At 43.1% G+C, this 22,436-nt stretch overlaps 1 protein-coding gene across 4 annotated transcripts in view; it reads right to left on the bottom strand.

Annotated features, from left to right (window-relative positions):
* LOC121592999 overlaps positions 1-22,436 on the bottom strand; it is a 147,140-nt gene that overhangs the window by 12,144 nt on the left and 112,560 nt on the right. For 3 of the 4 annotated variants that reach the window (XM_041915011.1, XM_041915010.1, XM_041915012.1), the window contains 2 exons: positions 16,953-17,123; positions 6,945-6,974 (listed from right to left, as the gene is read on the bottom strand). In XM_041915011.1, coding sequence (XP_041770945.1) covers positions 6,945-6,974; positions 16,953-17,123 — 201 coding nt within the window. The remainder of the gene's footprint in view (positions 1-6,944; positions 6,975-16,952; positions 17,124-22,436) is intronic. The other variant, XM_041915013.1, reaches the window with a different exon arrangement.

Here is a 22,436-nt window from a genome sequence, read left to right on the forward strand (position 1 = left end):
CTTGGGACGCCACCTCACACGGGAAGGGGGGACACATACAGCGAGACAAACTTTGTTGGGCGACCTGCATAAATTATCCCGTATCATTCGAAAGTTCGAAAGCGAGGCCGGAGTGACAGCCGGGGACCCGGGGACCCCGGGGCCCGGCCAGTTGAAGCGGGCCTGCAAGTGTGATAGGGGTTTGGTTTTCGCAACAAATAGTCCACCCGGCCCTCCCTTTGCTAACGTGTAACTTGGTCCTAAGTACTGCTTAAAGTTTGATATCGGTTCGAGGCGTTCCCTTTTTTTCTTTGGCAGTCGTTTTTTGGGTTTGGAGTTTTTACACCAACCAAGCAAGCAGCTTCAATTGGAAAGCGTATAAAACTGAAATTAGCTCTTAAAACCTCCACTCTCGAGTTTCCGCGCCCAGGAGACAAGTGATATAGCAAATATGAAAGAATTTAATAAGAGGAAGAGCGGGGGAAGGGAAGAGAATACCACCCCCGGTTCCAACGAAATTAAAGCCGAAGCTTAAACACAAACAGAAGAATTCACATCTGGTGATCCGCTTGTGCTTTTTTGGCGTTCTTTCCGATGCGTCTTCGAAGTGGCATGTTCTTATTTTCCCCCTTTTTTTTGCAAATCCTGCTACCGGTGGAAATGTGCAGAAAAAGAGAGTGTGTGTGAGAGAGAGGGAATGGCAAGCCAAACGAGAAGAGAAAAGATCAACAAGCTCCGACGGGGAATCGTGCGGAGGAGCGGCTAACGAAAGGAATGAAAGGGAAATCGCTTCAATTTCCCTCGAGACAAAGTACCGTACAGATTCTTTATTTTTTCGCATTTCGGTTGGGTTGTGGGGTAGGTTCGGCTGTGGGAAGCAGCGACAGGAGGTGAAAAATTCACATAATCAGAAAAGCAAACGCAACGAAGTGTTGCTGAAGTTAGGCGGAGAAAAAGGCAGACCAGTTAGATTTTGAGATTTTTTGTTGTTGTTTGGTTTTTGGGTTGAAGGTTTGGGGTTGTCTTTTTCAGCGTTGGGATGGGACTTTCTTTACATTTACCCAGCCACACATAGGTTCGTTGGTGCATATATATGTATTTTTAGATCAGCGCACGCAAATGTTGTCGCCAATGTTGAACAATTGCTCATCAGCGCTGCCTCGTTGGTGTGCCGAAGGAAACATGTCTATTCTGGGAAAAGTGAGGAGCTACGTCAGCGGCGCTGATTGTGCGTTTCATTCGCATTCAAATGTAAAAGGTAAACCTTTTAATTCTAACTACGGTCTGCTCCCGGCTTACGCGGTTTGGGCGTTCCTGAGAAATCTGTGTATCTCGAATATCCGCGTTAGTCGAATTTCGCGGTTTTTGGCCAAATTACGATTAATTAATTGGTAATTTTTATTTCATTTTGTACTTTTATTCACTTTATCGCTTACTTGAAACGATTTGTGCCAAACATTCGGATTATTTTGGCTTTAAAGTGGATTAAATTTATTAACAAAAATGCAATTTATACTGCATTGGACAGTTCTTGAAGTAAATTATATTGATTTGACGTTTGTTCTGTCAAATTTAGTAAACCGCGTATCTTCGAATCCGCGTAAGTCGGAAACCACGTAACTCTGGAACAGACTGTATGTTAAATATGGCTGTTGTAATAAAATTAAATATAGAGTTTCGCACGATTTATCGATTTATTCCCGTAATTGTTTGGGCTGGTCTCACGCTTTATTCGTCGTATCTGATAGATTTTTGGTTCGTTCCCACCACCGTTGTAATTGGAATCTTACAATTGGACAGTAATACAAATAAAAAAAAAAACGCTTAAAAATCGAGGTAACTTACCAAAAAAATATGGGAAGTAACAAAAATTTTACGGGAAACAACCAAAAAACCTTGGGTGGAAACCCTGTAAGTGCCTTATGTTAAATGCTACTGATAGCAATTTAGGATTTAGGATTAGTTTCCTAAGCATTGTTTGGCTGCACTGGTTAAATTTTAGAAGCTTTCAACACTTTTTGCTTCATACACTTCCAATAAGTTAAACCCTGCAGCTCTATCGAACAATTATTGAAAAACTTTAAACCCAATTGCTCGAGATTAACATCTCGTAAAGTTGGATCGTTTCCCACCAGCCCAACTTGCTCCATTGAAATTGGTGCTCCATTTAGTAGAGGTACGGGGTGTGTAGGCGAAGAAATCAAATTACGACTTCACTGGGACACCTGAATCATTACGTTTTCTGCCCCGTTTCGGGAGATTTACGCGTGTATCGTAGCATTCTTGCTACTCACGTACGCTGCGCTTGATCTGCTCTTCACCTTATCTAAGCAAAACGTAGCAGCAACAAAGCGCATTCGGCCGCCGATCACGAACTTCGAACGCCGCCTGATTACTTCGGTGAGTAACGCACCGCCTCCTGGTATTTCTCACCTGCTAGGGGCGCGGGAAAATGAAAATGAATAATGTATGAAAATGTATCACCCGTTGTTGCCAGCCAGTTTGCGTTCGTTGCTCTTACGGACAAGTCTTGTGTGCCTGTTTTCACCGAATCTCTTCAACGCATGCCGGTAACGCCGGTACCGAGTTGAAGATGGATAGGTTCGTACCAGACCAGACTCCTGCAGCTTTTCCCATGGATCAACCGATTTGAGCTGATTAAATTAAATGAGCTGTTGTTCGTAACCGGAGGAGGGACATAAAACAGGGCATTGAAGAGGTTGAGAAACGTATGGTGCGCCTAAATCCCTTTCTGGAACGGTGGCAGCCAATTTACTGCGCGGAGGGCGGACGTCCGTGATTGAGAAGGATTCCGCCAGGGGGCGCCTTGCGTATGGTCCAAGGTGGGATCGTTCACGTAGTGATTAATGCCACGCTCTAGAGGGGATTGGGTTTTTTTTGTTACGCCGGTTTGGTTACTATTCCACACAGTCGGTCTGCGTTTCGACCGTTCTCAATTATTTCTTAATAAAGTGTGCGGGTGTGTTGGGTTTAATTTTATGTTACTAGCATTGGTTGTGGCGAGAGTGAGGGAACTGCTGTTGCACGTAGTATCCCGAAAACCACAACCATCCAGGAACTGACAGTGGTCCATAGTGTCTGAAGGGACAGCTTATTATAATAACACAAATCCATGGAATGGATTTTCCCAGATTTTCCTGGAAGAAGGAAAAAAAACTGTGTCGAAGAAGTGGACTTAAAAGTAGCTCCATCTAACCACAATTGAGAATAGTCCAATTCTAAGGATTATGGTCTTGCAACACATTTCTATACGAAACGGGGGCAGATGTAAGAGATGGGTCCAAATTCTTACGCTTCTAAAGGTTCAAGATGGTGCAATTAATTTGATTAAGAACGCCAATGGTACGCATTTTTCGGATGCTATTCTACAGATAGTGGAAAGCGGCTAGCAGAGAGGCTTATTTTGCTCTTCTTTTCCGATCGAAATAAATCTTTTTAATCGAGGCTACGGCCGAACATTATGGTCCATTTCGATCGATCCCTTTTTGGCTGCATGGATACCTACGGAGCGCCCCGTATCAGTCCTAAGCAACCAGGGTACGGGTCAAGGTTACCGAAAAGTTACAGACCAATGGAACATAATCGATAGACGATGTAACATTTGAAGCGCTAGAAGTTTAATTTAATGGTCAAATTTGATGCTTTTGCAGTTTTTAACCTTTTATTGATCCTTGGAATTTGATTAAGATGACCAAGTTGTTATTACGGGCATATAGAGGGATCAGTATCAGTCAGGGTTGAAGGTTTATGCGAAGAGTCAATTGGCTATGGCAACCTAAAAGGAGGTTGTAGCCTACGATTGGAACTAGTTAGGTAGTCATTGTGTGTACGCAAATCAACAAATAGACATTCAGAGTGGTAAAGGAATAGCATTTTGAGACGCTTTTAAAACTCAATGTGTCCGAAACGGCGACTAATTGCTTTTTTTAACTTTTTTTTGCCGCGAGAGGGAGCTCCTAAGCTTGTAGTAAGCTTACACTGTTAATATACGACCCAAAAGTGAATCGCAACTTTCAAAATAGGATCTCAGTATTAGAGCAATTTAGAGCAAACGACTAACAGACGATCACATCAAACGAAAGGGTCAAAGTGAATCTTTTTTTTATTGTAATTTAATTTTTCCATCTCCTACACAATTTATAAATCTCCAAAGAATGTTTACATCAAGCACCACAGCCTGGCTCAAACATTCTTTAAGCCCGCCGGGAATGTTAATGAAATAATTTTCATTTGCGAAATGTGTGTGTGTGTGTGTTGCCCCTTGCACAAGACTGCAGGCACAACAACATTGCTGTGCTTTAATTCAATTTAATTCTTTGCCGGAACGAACGGAACGTTGAACCGCAACACACAGACAGGGCGGGGTGTGAGGTTTCATCTTTCCGCTGCATCGTACGCAAGTCTCTGGTGGATGGTTCACCCTGGCGCAGTGAAAAATGAGTTCCTCTTACCTTGGACGCGTCTGCCCGTAGGATGCAGGAGATCCTTATCGGTGCAGGGTGGTGCGTATTAACATCGTGTGCTCGTAGCTGCACTGCAACAACGGCAGCGGCGTTAGATAAGATAAGAGCCGACACGTTCGCCCGTCACCATTATTCTCTTGTCCCAGGAGGAGGGAGATGTGCGAGAAGGATACTTAGACAACTCACTGTATATTGTCTGCACGGCCGTTTACCTCTGCATTGAAGGAGGTGGCGAAGAAGAGGAAGAAGACAGCAGGAATAAAAAACGAACGCAAAGATAAGAGAACTGCACGCACAGGAGGAACAGGCAGTCACTCCGACAGTTTGGTGAAGAGCCGAAGATAGACGAGGCAAAAGAAAGAAAGCAGAAGAACCCAAAGACGAGTGTTTCCTCTTCCTACCGGTGGGAGAGAGGGTCTATTGGGAAATTGAACATGACAGCTTACGAGGACGACAACGGCTCGGTCGCGACTCAGAGAGTCTCGCGGTGCGTCCGGTTTTGCCGCGAGAGGGAGCTGCTGCTAGCTGCGTTCGTCAAAGCGGGTGTGGGAAGTGTTCCTTCCTCACAATCTGCTGCTGTTGCTGCAAGGTTTTTGTTAGCGCGGTGAGATTACAAACCACTCCGTCGTCGTCGTCGTCGTCGTCGCCGCCGTCATTGCTTTGCTGGCGGACAATTTAACGTTTTCGCTCACACCGAGAACCTGTGACGTGTTTTACCGCTCACCTTACTTATACCGTTCGCTTGTGCTGCCTGTGCCCGGAATATGCGATGTACAGATATGCGTTGAGTTGAGAATACGGCTGGGAGTGGCGTGTGGTAGTGGTGGGTATCAAAGCCATCAACTGCTTCAAAACGATGGTGCACTTGGCAAAAGGTTGATTTATGCGCGTTTGTCAAAACCAAAGCAAAAAAAAAAAAAAAAACAAGAAAGATGAAGCATCCAACATCATGCTTCAAACGACGAACCATTTTTCTTGTTGCGGAGATAGAGATACACAAGCGCAGGAGCTTGGCCACCGCCGTCAAGGTACAAGAGTGCACAGGAACGTATGATGAAATGTAAAATAAATTAGCCTTCATCAGCATTCCCGACGAATACGGTGCGGAGCACTCTGGTAAAAAGATGTACATGGTGATTTTTTAATTTTCATAACCATCTCCACAAACTGTCTGTCCCAAGAGCCGTGAGAGCCATAAGCGTTCGGGCACTGTACGCGTCTACCTGCGTACGATCTATATGAGAAGACAAAGAACACCGGAGAACTTGTGCTGTAAAACGGGAGCAATTATGAAAAATGGAACGTGTACTTCGACTGGATTTGATGGGTTTCGTGGTGTTGTACTTCACAGGTAGTGAGGAAAACAATTCCTTCTGTTGTTTTTGCACGTTAGGGTAAATATTTGTATAAGAAGAAAGCGCTGCCTTTAGTTCAAACCGACCACCAATCTGATTAAACTATCTTTATTCGTGTTTGATGGTCTTGTAGAATCTGTTTAGACTATTGGAGACTTTTTCCTGTAAATCTTGGGAATGGACTTTTGGTGCCGTGACCAGGAGTTTATGATTGAGCCTTTCAACTGCTCGATACAAGCAAACTTCGTATACATGGAACAGCATGCTGTGATCTAGGTTGTCTATTACAACTTCTGACTAGATTCTATTCGCATTCTCGAATGTAATTGAATAATTCTAAGGAAATACATCAAACATAAAGGGATTTATGAGTTTGGAATATCGGGAACAATCAATAATTTACGCCAATCGTGTTGTTGTTCACATCGAAAAGGTTTCAATTTCCATTTAAATTGATTTTACTCCCAACTCACAAACGAAAGCAACCACGGGGAAAATGTTACAAATTGGATGGTGAAATGAAAGTGCATTTAAAAAGTAAGGAAATGGTAACTTTTAGCAAAGGTTCTAACGATAAAAAATTCATACACAGTAACGCCAACTAGTGATGTGAACGAAACGAGCTAGGTTTTTGGTAAGCTTTTGCAACTAGTGGGACAGCGAAATATCTACCAAGCTGCCAGCACTAAACTGGTGTTCATAGTAAAAATTGAGGTTTTGAAGTGGAACAAGGCAGATAATGGAAGTGAAAATTCACTGATAGTGTGATGGTGAAGGAAAATTTAGTTCTCAGCAATAGATTTCAAGGTGTAAAATCAGGGTGCGACAGCGTGGCAGAATTGCAGACTGCATTAAGGAGAAAGATGGGCAAGCCTTAAAATGCTTTTTTTCCTTCAAGAAAACAAACAAAAAAACGGGTGGAGTAAAAGATTAAGCGAAACAGAAAGCAGCTTCTAGGCAGGAAAAAATAAAAAATAAACGGAGAAAACAAAAGCAACACAGCAAGTGAAGATAGAAAAGAAGAAAAGGGTAGAACATTAAAAAAAGCGTTTCGCAGTCTTCAAGAACTGTTTGTGAAGTACTGCGAAAATAGAAAAAAAAACACACACACACAAACACACATTACCGTTGATTTCCACTTCGGATTCGTGCTGTCCTGTTTGGCGGTGTTGGGCATGTTGCGCAAAGCAGTGACGCAATTACCGCGTCAAAACCGCGACGGGGGTTTTTGTTTTTGTGGCGGCGTCACAGGTGTGTTGCATTATTTGATTGCAAGTTACCAGTGGCGATGGTTATGGTGATGATGGTGATGATGATTGTTTTATTTTTTGGCGTTGGGTTTCGAAAGAGAATGACAATATGTAAGTACAGAAAGTACACAAAGAGAAAAAAGAGAGAACGAGAAAAGAGAGAAAGATAGGTAAAGAAAAACATAAAAACAGAGCCAAAACGACGCAGACAATGAAAACGATGAAAAAACGGATATGGGACCGAACTAAACAACGCAAGGGAAAAGGGGTAAAACGGTCTAAAGATACAAAGACATCGCACACACACAGCATCGCTACGGAGCGCTGGCAGTAGCAGCGGTAGCAGCAGCAACAGCGGCGTGAATGTTGTCGCAAAGTAGCTTCATATGTGAGGCCGCTTTTGTGTTATACTATTTCTTGATTGTGAGTTTATGTACGCTTTAGTGGCGGATATTAAGAGAGAGCTTGAGGGCTCCTATACCAAATGCACCAAATGGAATGCCAATTTGTAGGGTTGGAGACGAGCAGATTTTTCATATAAAAACAAAACCATTTGAACAATTGGAACGAAACATCGGTCTCGGAAACATACTATTACAAGAAGTATAATTACATACAATGTACACAGCGCTCCTGTTACAGAACCTTTATGGTGAGGTTGTGTAACAAAAAAGCTAACAAATTTATACACGAAAAATATAACAAATTTACTGCCCGTTTGTTTCACAAAATGTTTTTCTTCTGTTAAGAATGTTTAAATTTAAGCAACTCATCGTAGCGAAGGGATCAAATTCATCTCTTATCTATACACTTGTAAACGAAACTCACTACTACACACACACGCGCGCGCGCCTTTATACGTTTGAAGCTCTAATGTAGAAACGCGATACGAAGTGTATGTGAAGAAACAATGAACCTGTGAACCTTGAAAGTGTTTTGAGTGTAAATGTAAGAGTATATTGTAGTGCATTTGTATATTGTTTTCAGTTTCGCAGACGGTTCCAATAGAAAAAGCTGCTTAAGCGTATGATATTCCTTTATTAAGCTATTGTGTAATGCTGTTTGCATACTTTAAGGCGAATTCAAGCGCCACCACATGCAAAAGTAGTAATTAGTTAGCTCAATGTTTTAAAACAATCACGCTTTGGAGCGCATTTTTTAGCAACTTTTTCTACTGTAAGATGTGTGTTGACGAGGTGTGTTATTGTGGTGTTCAGGGATGGAAATAATATTTTAGGATATTATTAAACAAAAGAAGAAAAAACAAAAACTGAAGCTTCAAAGACGGAACGCTTATTATCCTGTTTACTGCGGTGTTTCGCACAACTGTCGTGCCCCTTTTTTGTGCCCGCGCTGTCTGTCGTTTGGTATTACAAATGTCAGGATAAGTAATAAAATACAGTGCCTGCGGATTCGGAGTGAAACAAAAAAATATGGGAGCAAGTAAGAGTAAAAGCTAAGAAAAGACTTTTTTCGTCCATCCCCCATTCTTGCGAGCATCGAAACGTTATATCAAACGCGTGGCGAACAGTACAATTGTTTCGTGCTGCAACACTAAAGTCGTAAATTTAACGACGGCAAGCAAAACTTTTGCTGCGCACTGGTGTGTTTTTTTCTCTCTCTTATTTCCGTTCGGCACTGGCTCGCGGCTTGTTTCCCTTATTTTATTGTTGTGGGTTTTTTTTCAAAATAAGTACTAAAAAATCAGTTGACTTGACACTTGGGTGGTCTTGGGAAGGGCGAGGATAATATTGATATTTTAAGAGGTCTGTGTTTAGGGCACTGTTTTTCACCCTCTGCAAAGGCAGCAGAAAGTTGGCAGAAGAAATAAATCCATCAAGGGTAACATTTCACGCTTGCTCTGTGCCAGGCGGTAGCGTTGGTGGGCAGTTTAAGGAAAAGCAAACACTTTAAATGATGATTCAAGAATCAAATTCGATTGAAAATTATCGCAGAGATTAAGATTATTTGCCTTGACCAATTCATTTAATTGATTTAATTTCTTCGGTGTTTCCGGGTCCTTTGTGGAGAAGATAAAATGTATTATTCATTGGTTTTTAGCTAAATATTTAGATAAGATGTATTCATTTATTTAAACTATGTTTAAACAAATGATTGTTTGTTCTTGTATCGGATTTATCGCAAAGAAACTGCAAAGACTACCATCAAACACGTCTGTCTCTGATGATGAATCATGGATCTTTACCAATCCTTTTGCAAGTGCGCCATAAAAAAGCGCCAAAGCTCATAAACAATGATATAAAAATGCAAACAAAGAGAGTGATAAGCTCTTGGGGATGTGAAAGAGCTTCCACTCGTCCAGAGCATCGCAGGGCTCGATAATAATTCCAAACTTTACGTGTGCTGAACACGATGCTCCTCCTAACCAGGGACAGTGTAATGAGGAATTTTGCTTCGTTCGTATAACGTTGTTCCCACGGGAGGGAGTAACTTTTTCCCATTTAGAAACCAATATCCAGCGTGCCTGCTGGCCTTCCCCAAAAGCCACAACAAAGTAGTGTGCGGTGCAGCAAGCAGCATGTTGTTTTATTGTCCTTTAGGCCCTCCTGCTGATGGGGACTCGTTTGATGGGAGTTTGATGCCATTCCGGCCACCAACGGAAGCTGCAGCAGCTCAGCTGCAGGTAATGGACAGCAGGAAGGTAGTATATGAGCTGTGGTCGTTACACGTCTCCACCTTCTGGGGCCGTTTCAAGCTGCATTCTGTACCGGAGCGCTTTAAATATTCATGGCATATATCATAATCTTTCAATCCGTTCACCCATTTGGGAGGGGGTGGTCCGGTTCTCCGGTAGTATACGGAACGATGCACACACATGCACAGTGCACAAAACACACGGCAGCACGGGGTTGAGCTTTTCTCGTAAGGAAACCGGTGTGCTATGCAACATGCGGAATAATAAATTTATGTTTATACCAGTGCACATCTCGTGCGCCCGGTTCTTTTGCCCCGTTTCCTTACCACCACCACCACCACCACCAGGGGGAGGTGCTGTGTGCATGGATAATGACGGTGCCGATCCCTTTACAAATTCCACACAAGCGGATAAATATTGATATCTACATAAACACATACATCTACCATGGGCAGTGTGTAGACTTTTACGTTGTGCCTTCGTTCTTGCCCCGTTATTGGCCTAAACTTACTCGGTTTTATTTTTTGCGTGCACGGCTGCAGGGTTGACGGTGCAACTGGTTTAACGAGCTGGCGAATAAAACCCACCCGGTTTTCGAAATCGGTCGAGAAATAATTTATCGCCCGTTGAAAAACCTACTTTCGTTCGTTTTTCCCCTACAAAAGAGGGAAAGAGGGATGGAGACCACATTTTACAAAACCCTTTTGGCCATGCACGTTTCCAATATGTGTGTAGGCAGGGTATTGGTATCGATTTAGCAGCAAAGCTCTGTTCCCCGTACACAGCTTTGGGGCGAAACTTTCTGGCCAACTTCGCACAGTGTGCCGTGTAGCAAACAAGGTCGGTCCGAGTTTTCCGGTCTGAATATTTTAGCAAAGCCGATTATGGGGCGTGAAACAGTTATGATACCATCGTGACCAGCATCCACCGTGCACCGACAACACCATCATCATCAGCAGCAACAGCAGTGTCGCGTCATCATCTAAGCAGAGCAACATGCAAATGCAAAGTTGCAGTTCCCTCCCCGCTAGTCCGCAGGGCAAATTATTTGTAATTCATGCGAGGAAGGAGGATGGAATACAGCAACAATTTGAAGGTCATTTGCAATTCGAATTTCCATTGGGTCGAACCGCTTGCGTTGCGGAATAAGGATGAGTTGTGGGGCCTGGGACGGAGAAGCATCTATTTCCGGGCATAATTTAGTACAATGTGTCCGATGTGGAATGTTGGGCGAGTGGAGATTCTTTAAACATTGTCATGATTTACCAACAAAAGGGCAATTAATCTCCCAGATGGCGTTAGTGCGTCCTTGCTGAGCGCCTGAAAGTATGCAAAAAGTCGTTTGTGACAGTTTTTGAACGATACTAGTCAATTCATTGCACAAAAGCTATTTTCAAACTAATTTAAAAGAATTCAATTTTCTGAATTGCGTTCAAAATCTATTTAAACAAAATTGGAGCAAATATAATTTTATTTATTCCTTACAATATTATAAAACAAGGCAAATTTAACTCTTTATAGTATTTCTATTTATTTTGCACGATATCAATAACAGCGATAAAAGTACGTTTATACGTATAAGAAAAACAAGACAATTGGAACCATGCCGAGCCTGGGTAAAACGGTTCCGGGTCAACGGCTTGCTTTTTGATGCTCACCGTTCAAGGGTCTACTTAAAATACATGCAAATCTTTCTGGGACCTATCGTGGCAACGATTGTACGCTGCCTGCCCGTCTGATTTTCCCCTCAAAATGATTGCTAAAGTCTGCTAAAAATGAAGTAGTCAGTCCGCGCCAGGTGGAGCGTAAATCCACCCGTAACCCTCCCTGCATGATTTAGCACAAGAACGTCTTTTGTGTGACCGACGGTGTTTCGCATGTTTTCGTCATTGGCCCCGATTTTACCCCTGTTGCCTTCTGTTACCCACTGACGGCCAATGTCCGATCTGACCCACATTAACAGACCGTGTGTCGATACTCGAACCCGAACCCCTTTATGATTCCATCTTCGCATAGAAATGTGCATGCAAGCCGGCGAACAGTTTTGGGTGCCATTCGTTCCAGCGCTTGGGTAGTTGTTTATCCAGCTCCCTTTGGACCTGCACACTCTTTCACGCTTCATCTGAAGTGCGGAGCCAGCATAGAAAGTCATCCAGAGCAATGAGAATGGGTAGGGGACCGCCCGGCTTAGGTTTCGCGAGCACTCGCGGCCACAGCAATGCGCTAAACACTGCGTAAAAATGCAGCGGGCAGCTCTCGGGAGGCCGAACGGAGGCCGTCGATCAGCCAATTGTCGAGCTGGCTGTATCATTGATGTATTGCCGCACGGCGGGAAGGCGGCAAATAGAGCCGCTGACAGACGTTTTTCAGCGTGTGCACAATTGCGCTGCGGACGTGTTTTCGCATGTCAAGCTGGCAGGCGCGCTGCGATCGATCGGAATGGTGCGTTTTGATTGGCAAAAAGGTACACAATAGGAGAGAGGTAGAGTGCATGAGACTGTCAGTTTTTTTTTTGGATGAGATACAGCATGAGAAGTTCTGAAACTAATTCATTCGAAGTTCGATTTAAGGCATGGATCGTATGGCTTTAAACGAATGTCTCAATTTAAAATAATAAAAGTAAAAGAGTTGTACAGACACTTTTGTTATTACAAACGATTAAAGAGAATCAAACATCCTTTTTGAAACCTTTTAGTACAATTTAAGGCAACACAAAAACTAAAAATGAATGAAAATATCCACCAAGAAGGAAAGACGGAAAATTTAAACTCAAGCGCACTTGTTCTAAAAATTCTCCAACACTTGTGGTACATTGTTCGACAAAGGCAAACCGCATGGCGCATGATAAAAGGAACGTTCTTTTGCACGGTTCCCTCTTTTTTTCCACGCTTCGTTTGCTCATTTAACGTATTTAAGGGCATGGGAAGCAGCACAGCTGTCCATTGAATTGGTGTTCGTAATTGCTGCAATTGAAATGCAATTATGTTTATTGCTTTGAGGCTTCCGATAATCAGGGTCTTTTTACCAGAGCGGGAAACGGTGAGAAAAGTAAAAATGGGAAACCACCACACCCTGCAGAGATGGTTGAGTGAGTTCAATTGGCGACATAAGAGTGTGACTGGGAGGTGTGTGCCATTTTAAGTACTTCATTACCTTGCTCGATTAATTTGGTTATTTGCGTGACACCGGCTTTTAAATACTTGCGTTCGAGTTGAACGCCTCAGTTCAATGATGTTCGCCATGAAAAGTTGATATACTATACAGGTGGGAAGAGGAGAGAAATTCATTCCATTTCAATCACCCTTTAAATGAACATATGAAGTTCGCGTGCCAAGCAGGGCAGGGCAGGTTGTACAGCTCGAAAACAAAAAGACTTTCGATAAAAATAGACTTTATTTTTGGAAGACCGGGTTAGCAAAAAAAAAAAGGCGTTCGAAAGATCAACAGCAATATCGTTTTGTGGAGCGTGTGTTTCTCATTTCCCAGCTAATCTTAACCATCGATAAACCTTAGCTTCACTTAGCAGAAACACACACACACACACGCTCTCACACTACATAGCCACACCAGAAAGTCGACTGTTCCGACAAGAACGGAAGCCAATAATGAAGTGGCGTCTTTCGTTGCTGGTGAGCCGTCTCCGTGGGCCGGGTACGGTTAATCAATGGTGCGCGGCTTTCGGCAGGCTTGTTTGATTTGCTTCCATTCGCTCCTTGCTTCCAAAAACCAACCCTCCCCCCATGCCCGTGGCGAATCGATGACGGGCCATCCCGAAACGTACCACCACGACCACACCCCGAACAAAAGGAAAATAGCGCCTTCCGAACAAAGCAAACGAATCGAGTGTGTGAATGAGAGAAGCATCCGTAGGATATCGCCTATCGGTTTCCTCTGCTCATCACACTAACAATTGCCCGGCGAACACATTCGGTTGGTGCGCAGGGAGGGAGTGTGTTTATTTTTCTATCGCGTCTAGCTCCTTAATTTAGAAGATATAGAGAGAAGAAGTGTGTGGTTTGTGAGCAGAGGGAGAGAAAACAAAAGCAGTGGAGCTTAAATCGTACGGAATGGGTAGGAACTACAGCTCCGAAAAGAAGCGCCCGGAAGACGGTTCAAGATGCGCTTGATTAATGAGTGCCTCGTGGTGGCTTTGGACAGGCAAGGTGTGGTGGGTGTGTAGAAGCTTTTTCGTTCCTTTTATTTTGTTCAAATGAAAGTGATCGTTTCGCTTTTTGGACAGACAATATATTGCCGAACGATTTAATCAGTTGTGCGATTATGTCAAGGGCAAAAGCTTCCGAGGCTGTCATTATTATTTGAACAGAGAATTGTTTTACCGGTTAGGAGAGTTACAAACAAAAGCTCCTCGGTAGTTTAGGAACTTCGGGATCCTTTCCATCACAAAAGGTGTTTTAATCTTTTGATGTAGATTAAAAAACAAGGGATGTAAAATCCGTATTTGCGACTTATTTCACCTAAGCCAAACATCATGTTTTTTTTAAAACAAAAACAGAAGCATAAATATGTTAATTTATGCATACAAAATCTGAACTTTTATAATCTCTGTACATTGTGTAATATGTTTTGTAAATATGTTAATTTTTGTATACAAAATCTGTACTTTTATAATCTGTGTATAATTAAGCCAAGGGGTTTTCAAGTCCAATTGTATTTTTTCCCCTTAACTAATTGGTTCCTTAATTTAGCAATTGTTTGAAATCTACTAAGTCCTTCCGCCCAAGATTGCCATTAAGAATAGAATTCAATGAGGAGAGAACATAGTTTCGTACCCATTATCGCGTAAGATTTCAAACTATTGTACATACTAATGAAATTTAAAAATGGAAATAAAGAACTAACTAACTAACTATAATCTCTGTTTATATCATGCGGCACAATATTTAGTGTTTTTTGCACCAATTATTATTGGTTGGTTGTTAGACAGACTTTGGCTTTTTCCCAAAAAAGAAGGAAAGCCAGCGTTAAAATTAGAAGAGGCAAAAAGAGCCAAATACGAATCTTTTTCCATTATACGAAGAGGAAATGTTTTCGGTTTGCATTCTAAGGATAAAATAGCAAAAAATCAATCACACCTTTTAATGAAAATTTACCACCATTGTGTAATAAATGGTTCACCCTTTAAAAGGACGGTACCCTTGTTTTTGTTTTTATCCCCATTATTAGCCCCAACACACACCTGGATTTTCACTTAACCATGTACAACAAATTACACTTTAGGAGTTTTGCTATCTGCCATTTAGCTTAGAAACATTAAGCGTAAAGTAAAACAATGCATCGCCCCCGCTTTTGTCCTGTTCACCCGGAAACCGGAAGGAAATGGTACGGGAAAGGGGGGTTTATTTGTTTGCTTTTTTACCTTTTCCCAGAATTCTTTCCTTCTGCGAAGGTAAAGGTTTGTTTTGCGCCCTATTTTTCCCATTCACTGAAGCGATTTATCCTTTTCATATTCATCTTATTAAGGAGGTTGATATTGAGCGTTCGTCCCGTGGTCTTTCTAGTAAGAAAAACATAACTGCACAATGCAGCGGAAGCGGCAGGGGAATGTAAATAAACACAAACAAGGACGAGTCACAGTGCACAAAAAAGGGCAGGAAATAAGGAAAAGGAAATAACAGGTAAGTGTAACACACAGAGTGTCGTCATGTTCACCTGCCTCTCACAACACCAATACAACAAAAGGGATACAAAAGAAAAGGAGGAAAGGGTGAAAAAAAACGTACAAAAGGGAAAACAAAACAGGAAACGAGTTTGCATAAACATTGCTCTGCTCGCCCTACCAACGCACACTTCCCCTCGCCCGGATGCATTATGCAATTTAACCATCAGCGCGACGAGCTGCTGCCGTCCACCGTGCGCCGCTTTGTGGTGCATTTTCCGGGCGGATGAAAATGCAATAATAGCCACCCTCGTGCAGAACGTGTCCGTGTGTCGAGCGGATGCAACGCAATGCACACAAATTGCATCCGCGCAGGAAAGTAGCATCATCGCGTGCGTGTCTTTGTGTATTTGCTCCCGCTCTTTGCACAACGGAGAGAAGGTATCAATCGGGTTTGTTTAAATACGGCCACGGTTTCCCCAAACCGATTCGTGCTATTTGCGTGGCCACACTTTTTCACACTTTCACGACACCCACCGGCCGCATGAGATACGAATGTTGTCCCGTTTTTCGACCCACAGCGAGGGCGAGGCGTTTTGCACAAGAGTTTCACGTAGCATCTCGTGCCAACCAAACCGAGCGCGAATGGTGGAAAACATCATGCGAAATGGAATTTGCAAACATTCCGCCCGCGGGAGGCAGCTGTGAAAGCGAACTTGCCTTACTTTTCCCCCCTTTTTTCCCACCCCCTTCGGGATATAGACACAAACCCTTGCCCAGTAGAAGGATTAGAGCCTCTCGGACGGGGGAACCGGCTGCACCAAACCCGTTCGCTTGTGTGAATATTGTTGTGCTCACTGGACGGACACGCAATGGCACATTGTGGTCGCCGATGTCGAAACCGGTGCGTGTGTGTGTGTTTATCCCTCGCTCTCTCGGGCCGGACGAACCGGACCAGACGTCAAGCAGAGCAGAGCAATTTTCCTGTGTACCGGAATGCTCAACGGATTGCTCCTTTTTTTGTCAATTTACCCATTGCCACTTTATTTTCGTGCTATCGATTCCCTTTGATAATGTGCGCGCGCGCCGGCTAAAAGGGATATATGCGGGTCGAAGGGATTTAGGAGCAAATGAGGCCATCAAACCTCAGGTGTGTGCGGGACGGCACCGCCGGGGGATTGGCAAAGGTGCATTCGGAAGGAAATTGAATGTGAGAGGGAAAAATAATGGTCGAGTTAATGTGTCTGTGTGGGAAGGTTTTATGTGTTTATCGTTTTGCATGTTTGTGCTAGCACCAACGGTGCCGTGTTGTGCGTGTATCTGTGTATATGTTTGCTTGTTTGCGGCGTATGCGAGACGAACGCTGACGCAAAGCGGAAACTGCGCTCTCATCCGTTCGACGTTTCGGTTCCGGTTTTCCACTTGCAAGGCTGCCTCTACAAAGTTCTCTCTAGCTCGCAATTTTGAAGAGTGGCTACTAAAGGCTACGGCTAGTACGATTTTTTTTTGTGTGTTTCTGATCGAGAACGATCAACTATACATAAACACGCGAATAGAGAGAGAGAGAGAGAGAGAGAGTTGGGTGGGACATTTGGTTCCCTTTCAACGTACCTGCACACTGTCACACTCGTTCCAGGTCTGGAGGCGCGGTTTGTGCTTCTCCTTCTCGTCCCGGGCGGCGTTCGTGGCGGCACCGGCCGACGCTTCCGTCGATATCCAGATCAGGTTGCCCTTCGGCTGGCTGATGACGATGAACGCGTGCTTACCTGGTGGAACGTCGTGCTGCAAAGGTGGAGATGGAGGCAGGCGAGGGAGGAACAGAGGGGGAAGAGTTAATTAGTACATTCGTATTATCTTTTCATTATTGCTGTTTCCTGCGGAACCGCATGTGTCCTGTGGTTCAATTAGTAGATGCATGTGTTTGCAGTTTACTTGCAAATTGAACAGGGCAGAGTTCTTTTTTTCATTTGGAGTTTTGAGAAATGATCTGTCTGTTGATAGTTCTTTCTAGTGATGGGAAAAAATGAAGGTTTTCGTTGGAATCGATTCCGAATCGGCTCCGGAATGGGTTCCGAAATCAGAATACTCAATTGATATTTTCGAGCACGAATAATCGGGAATTTGAGCAAATTCCCTTAAACTGGAGCCTTTAACTTCCCTTAAACTGCACCAGTGTTAGGGGAAATTAGAAAAAATACTTTAAAATCAACTGTGATGCGGGTTTTTCGTTGCTTTTTTCGGAAATGTAGTTTCCTATCGTTATAGTTGAACATGTAGCCATTTTATACTTAAATAATACCGATTTTATTATAAAATAACGTCACACAAAATTTCAAAAATCAAAAACCAAAGCTATTGTAGAGAGTAGCTGTGTAAAGGTTGCTGGTTGGAACAAGACTATATTTCTAGAATCTTACATTAATAATCATAGCCTACTATTTTACTCAAGGCTTGCTCTTCAACACTCCTCCTCAAGCCTCAGAGATACCCATTAACTCATGACTAATCTCGAATTTAGTCCGTTGCAATGGTTTAGTAAGTCCATCTGCAATCTGGTCCTCCGTGCTAACATATTCTAGAGTGACAATCCCACGGCTGAGAGCATCTTTGATGAAATGGTGACGAATATCAATGTGTTTCGTTCGTGGATGATACCCACCATTCTTCGCGATCGCTATGCAGCTTTGATTGTCACAACGAATTTCAATCACTTCATCCGCATTCGCCAGTTTCGCAGAAAGTCCGCGCCACCATGAGGCTTCCTGTACCGCCGCCGATACAGACATGTATTCAGCCTCACACGTAGATAAGGCTACCGTCGGTTGCTTCTTGCACATCCATGAAATTGCTCCTCCTTGCGCCATAAAGATGTTGCCAGTGGTGGATTTTCGTTCATCTGGATCAGATCCCCAATCAGCATCACAGTAACCGATAATTTTCGAATCTACATTTTTTTTTGTAAACCAATTTAAAATTAGAAGTCCCTCGAAGATAGCGCATAACATGCTTCACTCCGTTCCAGTGTTTTTGTCCTGGATTTTTGTTGAATCGACTCAGCATGTTCACCGCGTACAGAATGTCTGGTCGAGTACTTTGTGCCAAATACATCAAACACCCAACGGCTTCTTGATACGGCACATCTTTCATCGCAGCAGTTTCATTGTTACTCTTCGGACTTTCTTCCTTGGTCAGCTTCTCACTGTTGTTCATTGGAACTGCCACTGGTTTACATTTATCCATATTGAACCTCTTTAAAATAGATTCTATGTAGATTTCTTGATCCAACTTGATGGTTTCTTTTGTCCGTTGAATCCTTATACCTAGGCAGTGCTGTGCTGCTCCTAAATCCTTCATACGGAAACAACTACAAAGATGTTTCTTCAGCTGCTTTTTCCATGCCACATCGTTGCTAAAAATCATCATGTCGTCAACGTATATAGCAACGATAATGATCTTACCTCCTTCGCTACCTACATACACGCAAGGATCGTACTGAGTTGGTATCAGGCCGAACCGTTGTAATGCTGCATCCAGTTTGTTGTTCCAAACTCGGCTCGCCTGCTTCAAACCATAAATAGCTTTGTTAAGTTTACATACCAACGTTTTCCGCTGTCCATCAACGAAGCAAGGTGGTTGCTCCATGTAAATATCTTCATCAAGATCTCCTTGCAGAAATGCTGTTACTGCATCCATTTGATCTATCATCAGATCATGCTTGATAGCCAGGGCAAAAAGGTATCGCAGCGAACAATACCGTACCACGGGAGCGTACGTTTCATCATAATCTTCCCCCTTTCGCTGTGAGAATCCTTTGACGACCAAACGAGCCTTGTATCGAGTTAAATTTCCAGATGAATCGCATTTAGTCCGATACACCCATTTGCATTTTATGGCTTGTCTTCCTTTCGGGAGCGAAGTTAGCGTCCAGGTTTTGTTCTCCATCAGAGCGTTATACTCCTCCTGCATGGCAGTCCCCCATTCTTTGCTATCATCCCTAGCGAGTGCTTCTTGGTGTGAAACAGGATCAGCATATGTTCCACTGTACATACCAGACGCAACTGCTACAAAGCCATCGACATCGCTTCCGGAAAACCCAAGAAAATCACTCGAATCGTCTTCAGATTGTACCATCGTTTCTGTACTAGTGTTGTTTTCGTCATCTGTCGTACTTTCATCGAGTTCACCATCCGTTTCTGCATCATTTTCTTCCAACGTGCTGTCTGATCCAGCAACGGGTGCAAAATTGGGAACCGGGATTTACACAGGTTGGATTGAAGTTGTTTCCTCGATGTCCAGTCTAACGAATGTTCTTCTTGGCTCTTGCATTGCTGTAACTGTCACGTTCGATGAACAACCTTCATCTAAAAAAATTACTTCGCGGCTAATGATCGTTTGCTTCTTTTTATGGTCGTACAGACGATATCCTTTCGTTTCTTCATCAAAGCCAATCAGAACGCACTCATGAGATTTCGGATCCCATTTACGTCGCTTCTCCTTCGGAATCATTACCATCGCTTTCGTTCCAAACACACGCAGATGTGAAAGATCAGGTTTTCTTCCATTCCACGCTTCTTCAGGAGTTAAATTGTGTCCACGTGTAGGAGAACGATTGATAAGATAAACTGCTGTTGAAACCGCCTCCGCCCAAAAACCTTTGGTCATGTTTCCTTCGAACAGTAAACACCGCGCCATTTCCACAATAGTTCTGTTGGCACGTTCCGCCAGTCCATTTTGCTGTGGTGTGTATCCGTTCGAAGTTTCATGGCGGATGCCCTCTTTCTGCAAGAACGATGTTAGGGATTTGTTCATATATTCCTTACCGTTATCTGTACGTAGTGTTTTAAGCTTCCTTCCGCTTTGACGCTCCGCCATCGCGTGGAATCTCTTGAAGGCTTCGAAAACTTCTACTTCAGATTTCGTCTTAAGGAAATAAACGAATATACGCCTCGTCTTGTCATCGATGAACGTGATGTAGTATCGATGTCCACCAAGCGAGTGCGTTTCCATCGGTCCATTAATGTCCGAATGAACCAAATCCAAGACATTTTCAGCTCGAGAACCTTTCTTCGGAAACGGTAACTTCGAATGTTTGCCTAACGGGCAAACTCTGCAATCCGCACCGTCCATATTTTTCAATGTGATGCCAGTTGCCAAACCACCAGCAAGTTTCTTGAGATTCACAGCACCCAGATGCCCCATCCGTTTATGCCACAATTCGAAACTTTCTGCTGTGTTACACGACAGAGCCCCCTGCATGTTGTTCGCTACCTGTTCCACCTTGAACTGATTATTGTTGTGAATACCAGTAAGCACCAACTTACCGCTAGGGTTATATACTTTGCAACCTTTGGTGTTGAATTGAACAGTATATCCCTTTTCTACCATCCTGCTAACCGAAAGTAAATTCGATGTTAAACCTGGAATCAGCTTTACATCGCTGATCGTTACAATCTCTTCCATGCATTTCGGTTGTATTATAGCAGTTCCACGAGCGACAATGTCCAGAGTTCCTCCGTTAGCAGCAACTACTTTACCTGTTGCATTTTGCAGGTTGCTCAATAAATCCTTGTTGCTAGTCATGTGCGCATACGCTGCCGAATCCAAAATCCACTCGTTAGCTTCACTGTTTCCAAATGTCGATAGCACCGTACACAACGTTGTTCCTCCTTTTCGATCATCCTTGCAGAATTTCGCAATATGACCATACCGGCCACATTTCCTACATTGCGGACCTTTCGACGAAGAAGGCTTCTGTTTTGGCTTGAAAACTTCACGACGTTTGTTAGTGGCTAACGCTTGAACATTTTCGTTACGTAGCAACGGCCTCTCTTGAAGAAGTTTTGTCTTCACATAGTCGCCTGTGATTGCAACACCAGAATTCTCCATAGCCAAAATCATCGGTCGATACTCTTCCGGTAAACCAGCCAAAAGAATCATTCCTACCCACAAGTCGGGCAATTTGAAACCAATGGCATTTAGTTGGTTTGCCGTGGATATTACCTGATTCACGTATGAATTCATTGAGCCACATGTATCCAAATCAGACTTAATCAGCTTGTGAAGCAAGCCGATTTGCCTAGAAAGCCCTTTATCCTCAAACGCCATTTCCAATTTGTCCCAAGCAGATCGAGCCGATTCCGCGTCTTCAATATGGACATAAATTGTTGGGTCGAGTAAAAGGATGAGCTTCAATCTGGCTTGCAAATCCTTTTTTTCGTCCACCGTTTCGAAAGTTCCATCCTCTTTTTTCACAGGTTTTACTACTTCCCAAAGTCCTTCGAGTTGTAGAAACGTTTTAGCAGCAAACTTCCAGGATGTCCAATTTTCCCGACCGAGCAGACGTTCAATGGAGGGAATACTTGTCGAACCGACGAAACTTGACGAGGAATTGCTTGAGCTAGGAAGCGCCATTTTCACTAAACTTTCTAGATTCAAGTCTTCGATATTCTGGATCTTTAATCAATTTTCGAGTCTGGGCCCATAACCTGTAGAGAGTAGCTGTGTAAAGGTTGCTGGTTGGAACAAGACTATATTTCTAGAATCTTACATTAATAATCATAGCCTACTATTTTACTCAAGGCTTGCTCTTCAACAGCTATCAATGAAAAAGAGCTCGATGGCATCGTTCATCAATTGAACAAAGTCCAATGTACGAACACACCAAATTTTGGCGCTTTCAACACACTTGATCACACACATATCCACAATTTCTGGCGTATCAAGTACTAATCGAGCAGTTATGGAAAAACAATTTCAAGCAAATGTCACTTTAATAGGCTTTGAAATCAAAGTCGATTTCGACATCTTCATAAGAGTAGACGTTTGGGTCCAATGATGCTACGTATTGATAGCCACAAAGAATCCAAATTTACTTGTAAAGGATTCTTACAGATTTCCGGATTGAAACTTCTTATTTCAATTCAAGAACTGATTCTCATTCTGGAGCTAATTCCAATTAAGGCATCAATTCTGATTCCGTTTCTGGAACAAATTGCTATTCCCAGATCGATTTCGATTCCGCTGTCGGTTCTGATTACGGAGCCGATTTCGAATGCGGATTCGACTTCGGAATTGGTCCAAAGTCGACTCCGGAAT

The sequence above is a fragment of the Anopheles merus genome, chromosome 2L, assembly GCF_017562075.2.
Source record: "Anopheles merus strain MAF chromosome 2L, AmerM5.1, whole genome shotgun sequence".
NCBI classification, from domain to species: domain Eukaryota; kingdom Metazoa; phylum Arthropoda; class Insecta; order Diptera; family Culicidae; genus Anopheles; species Anopheles merus.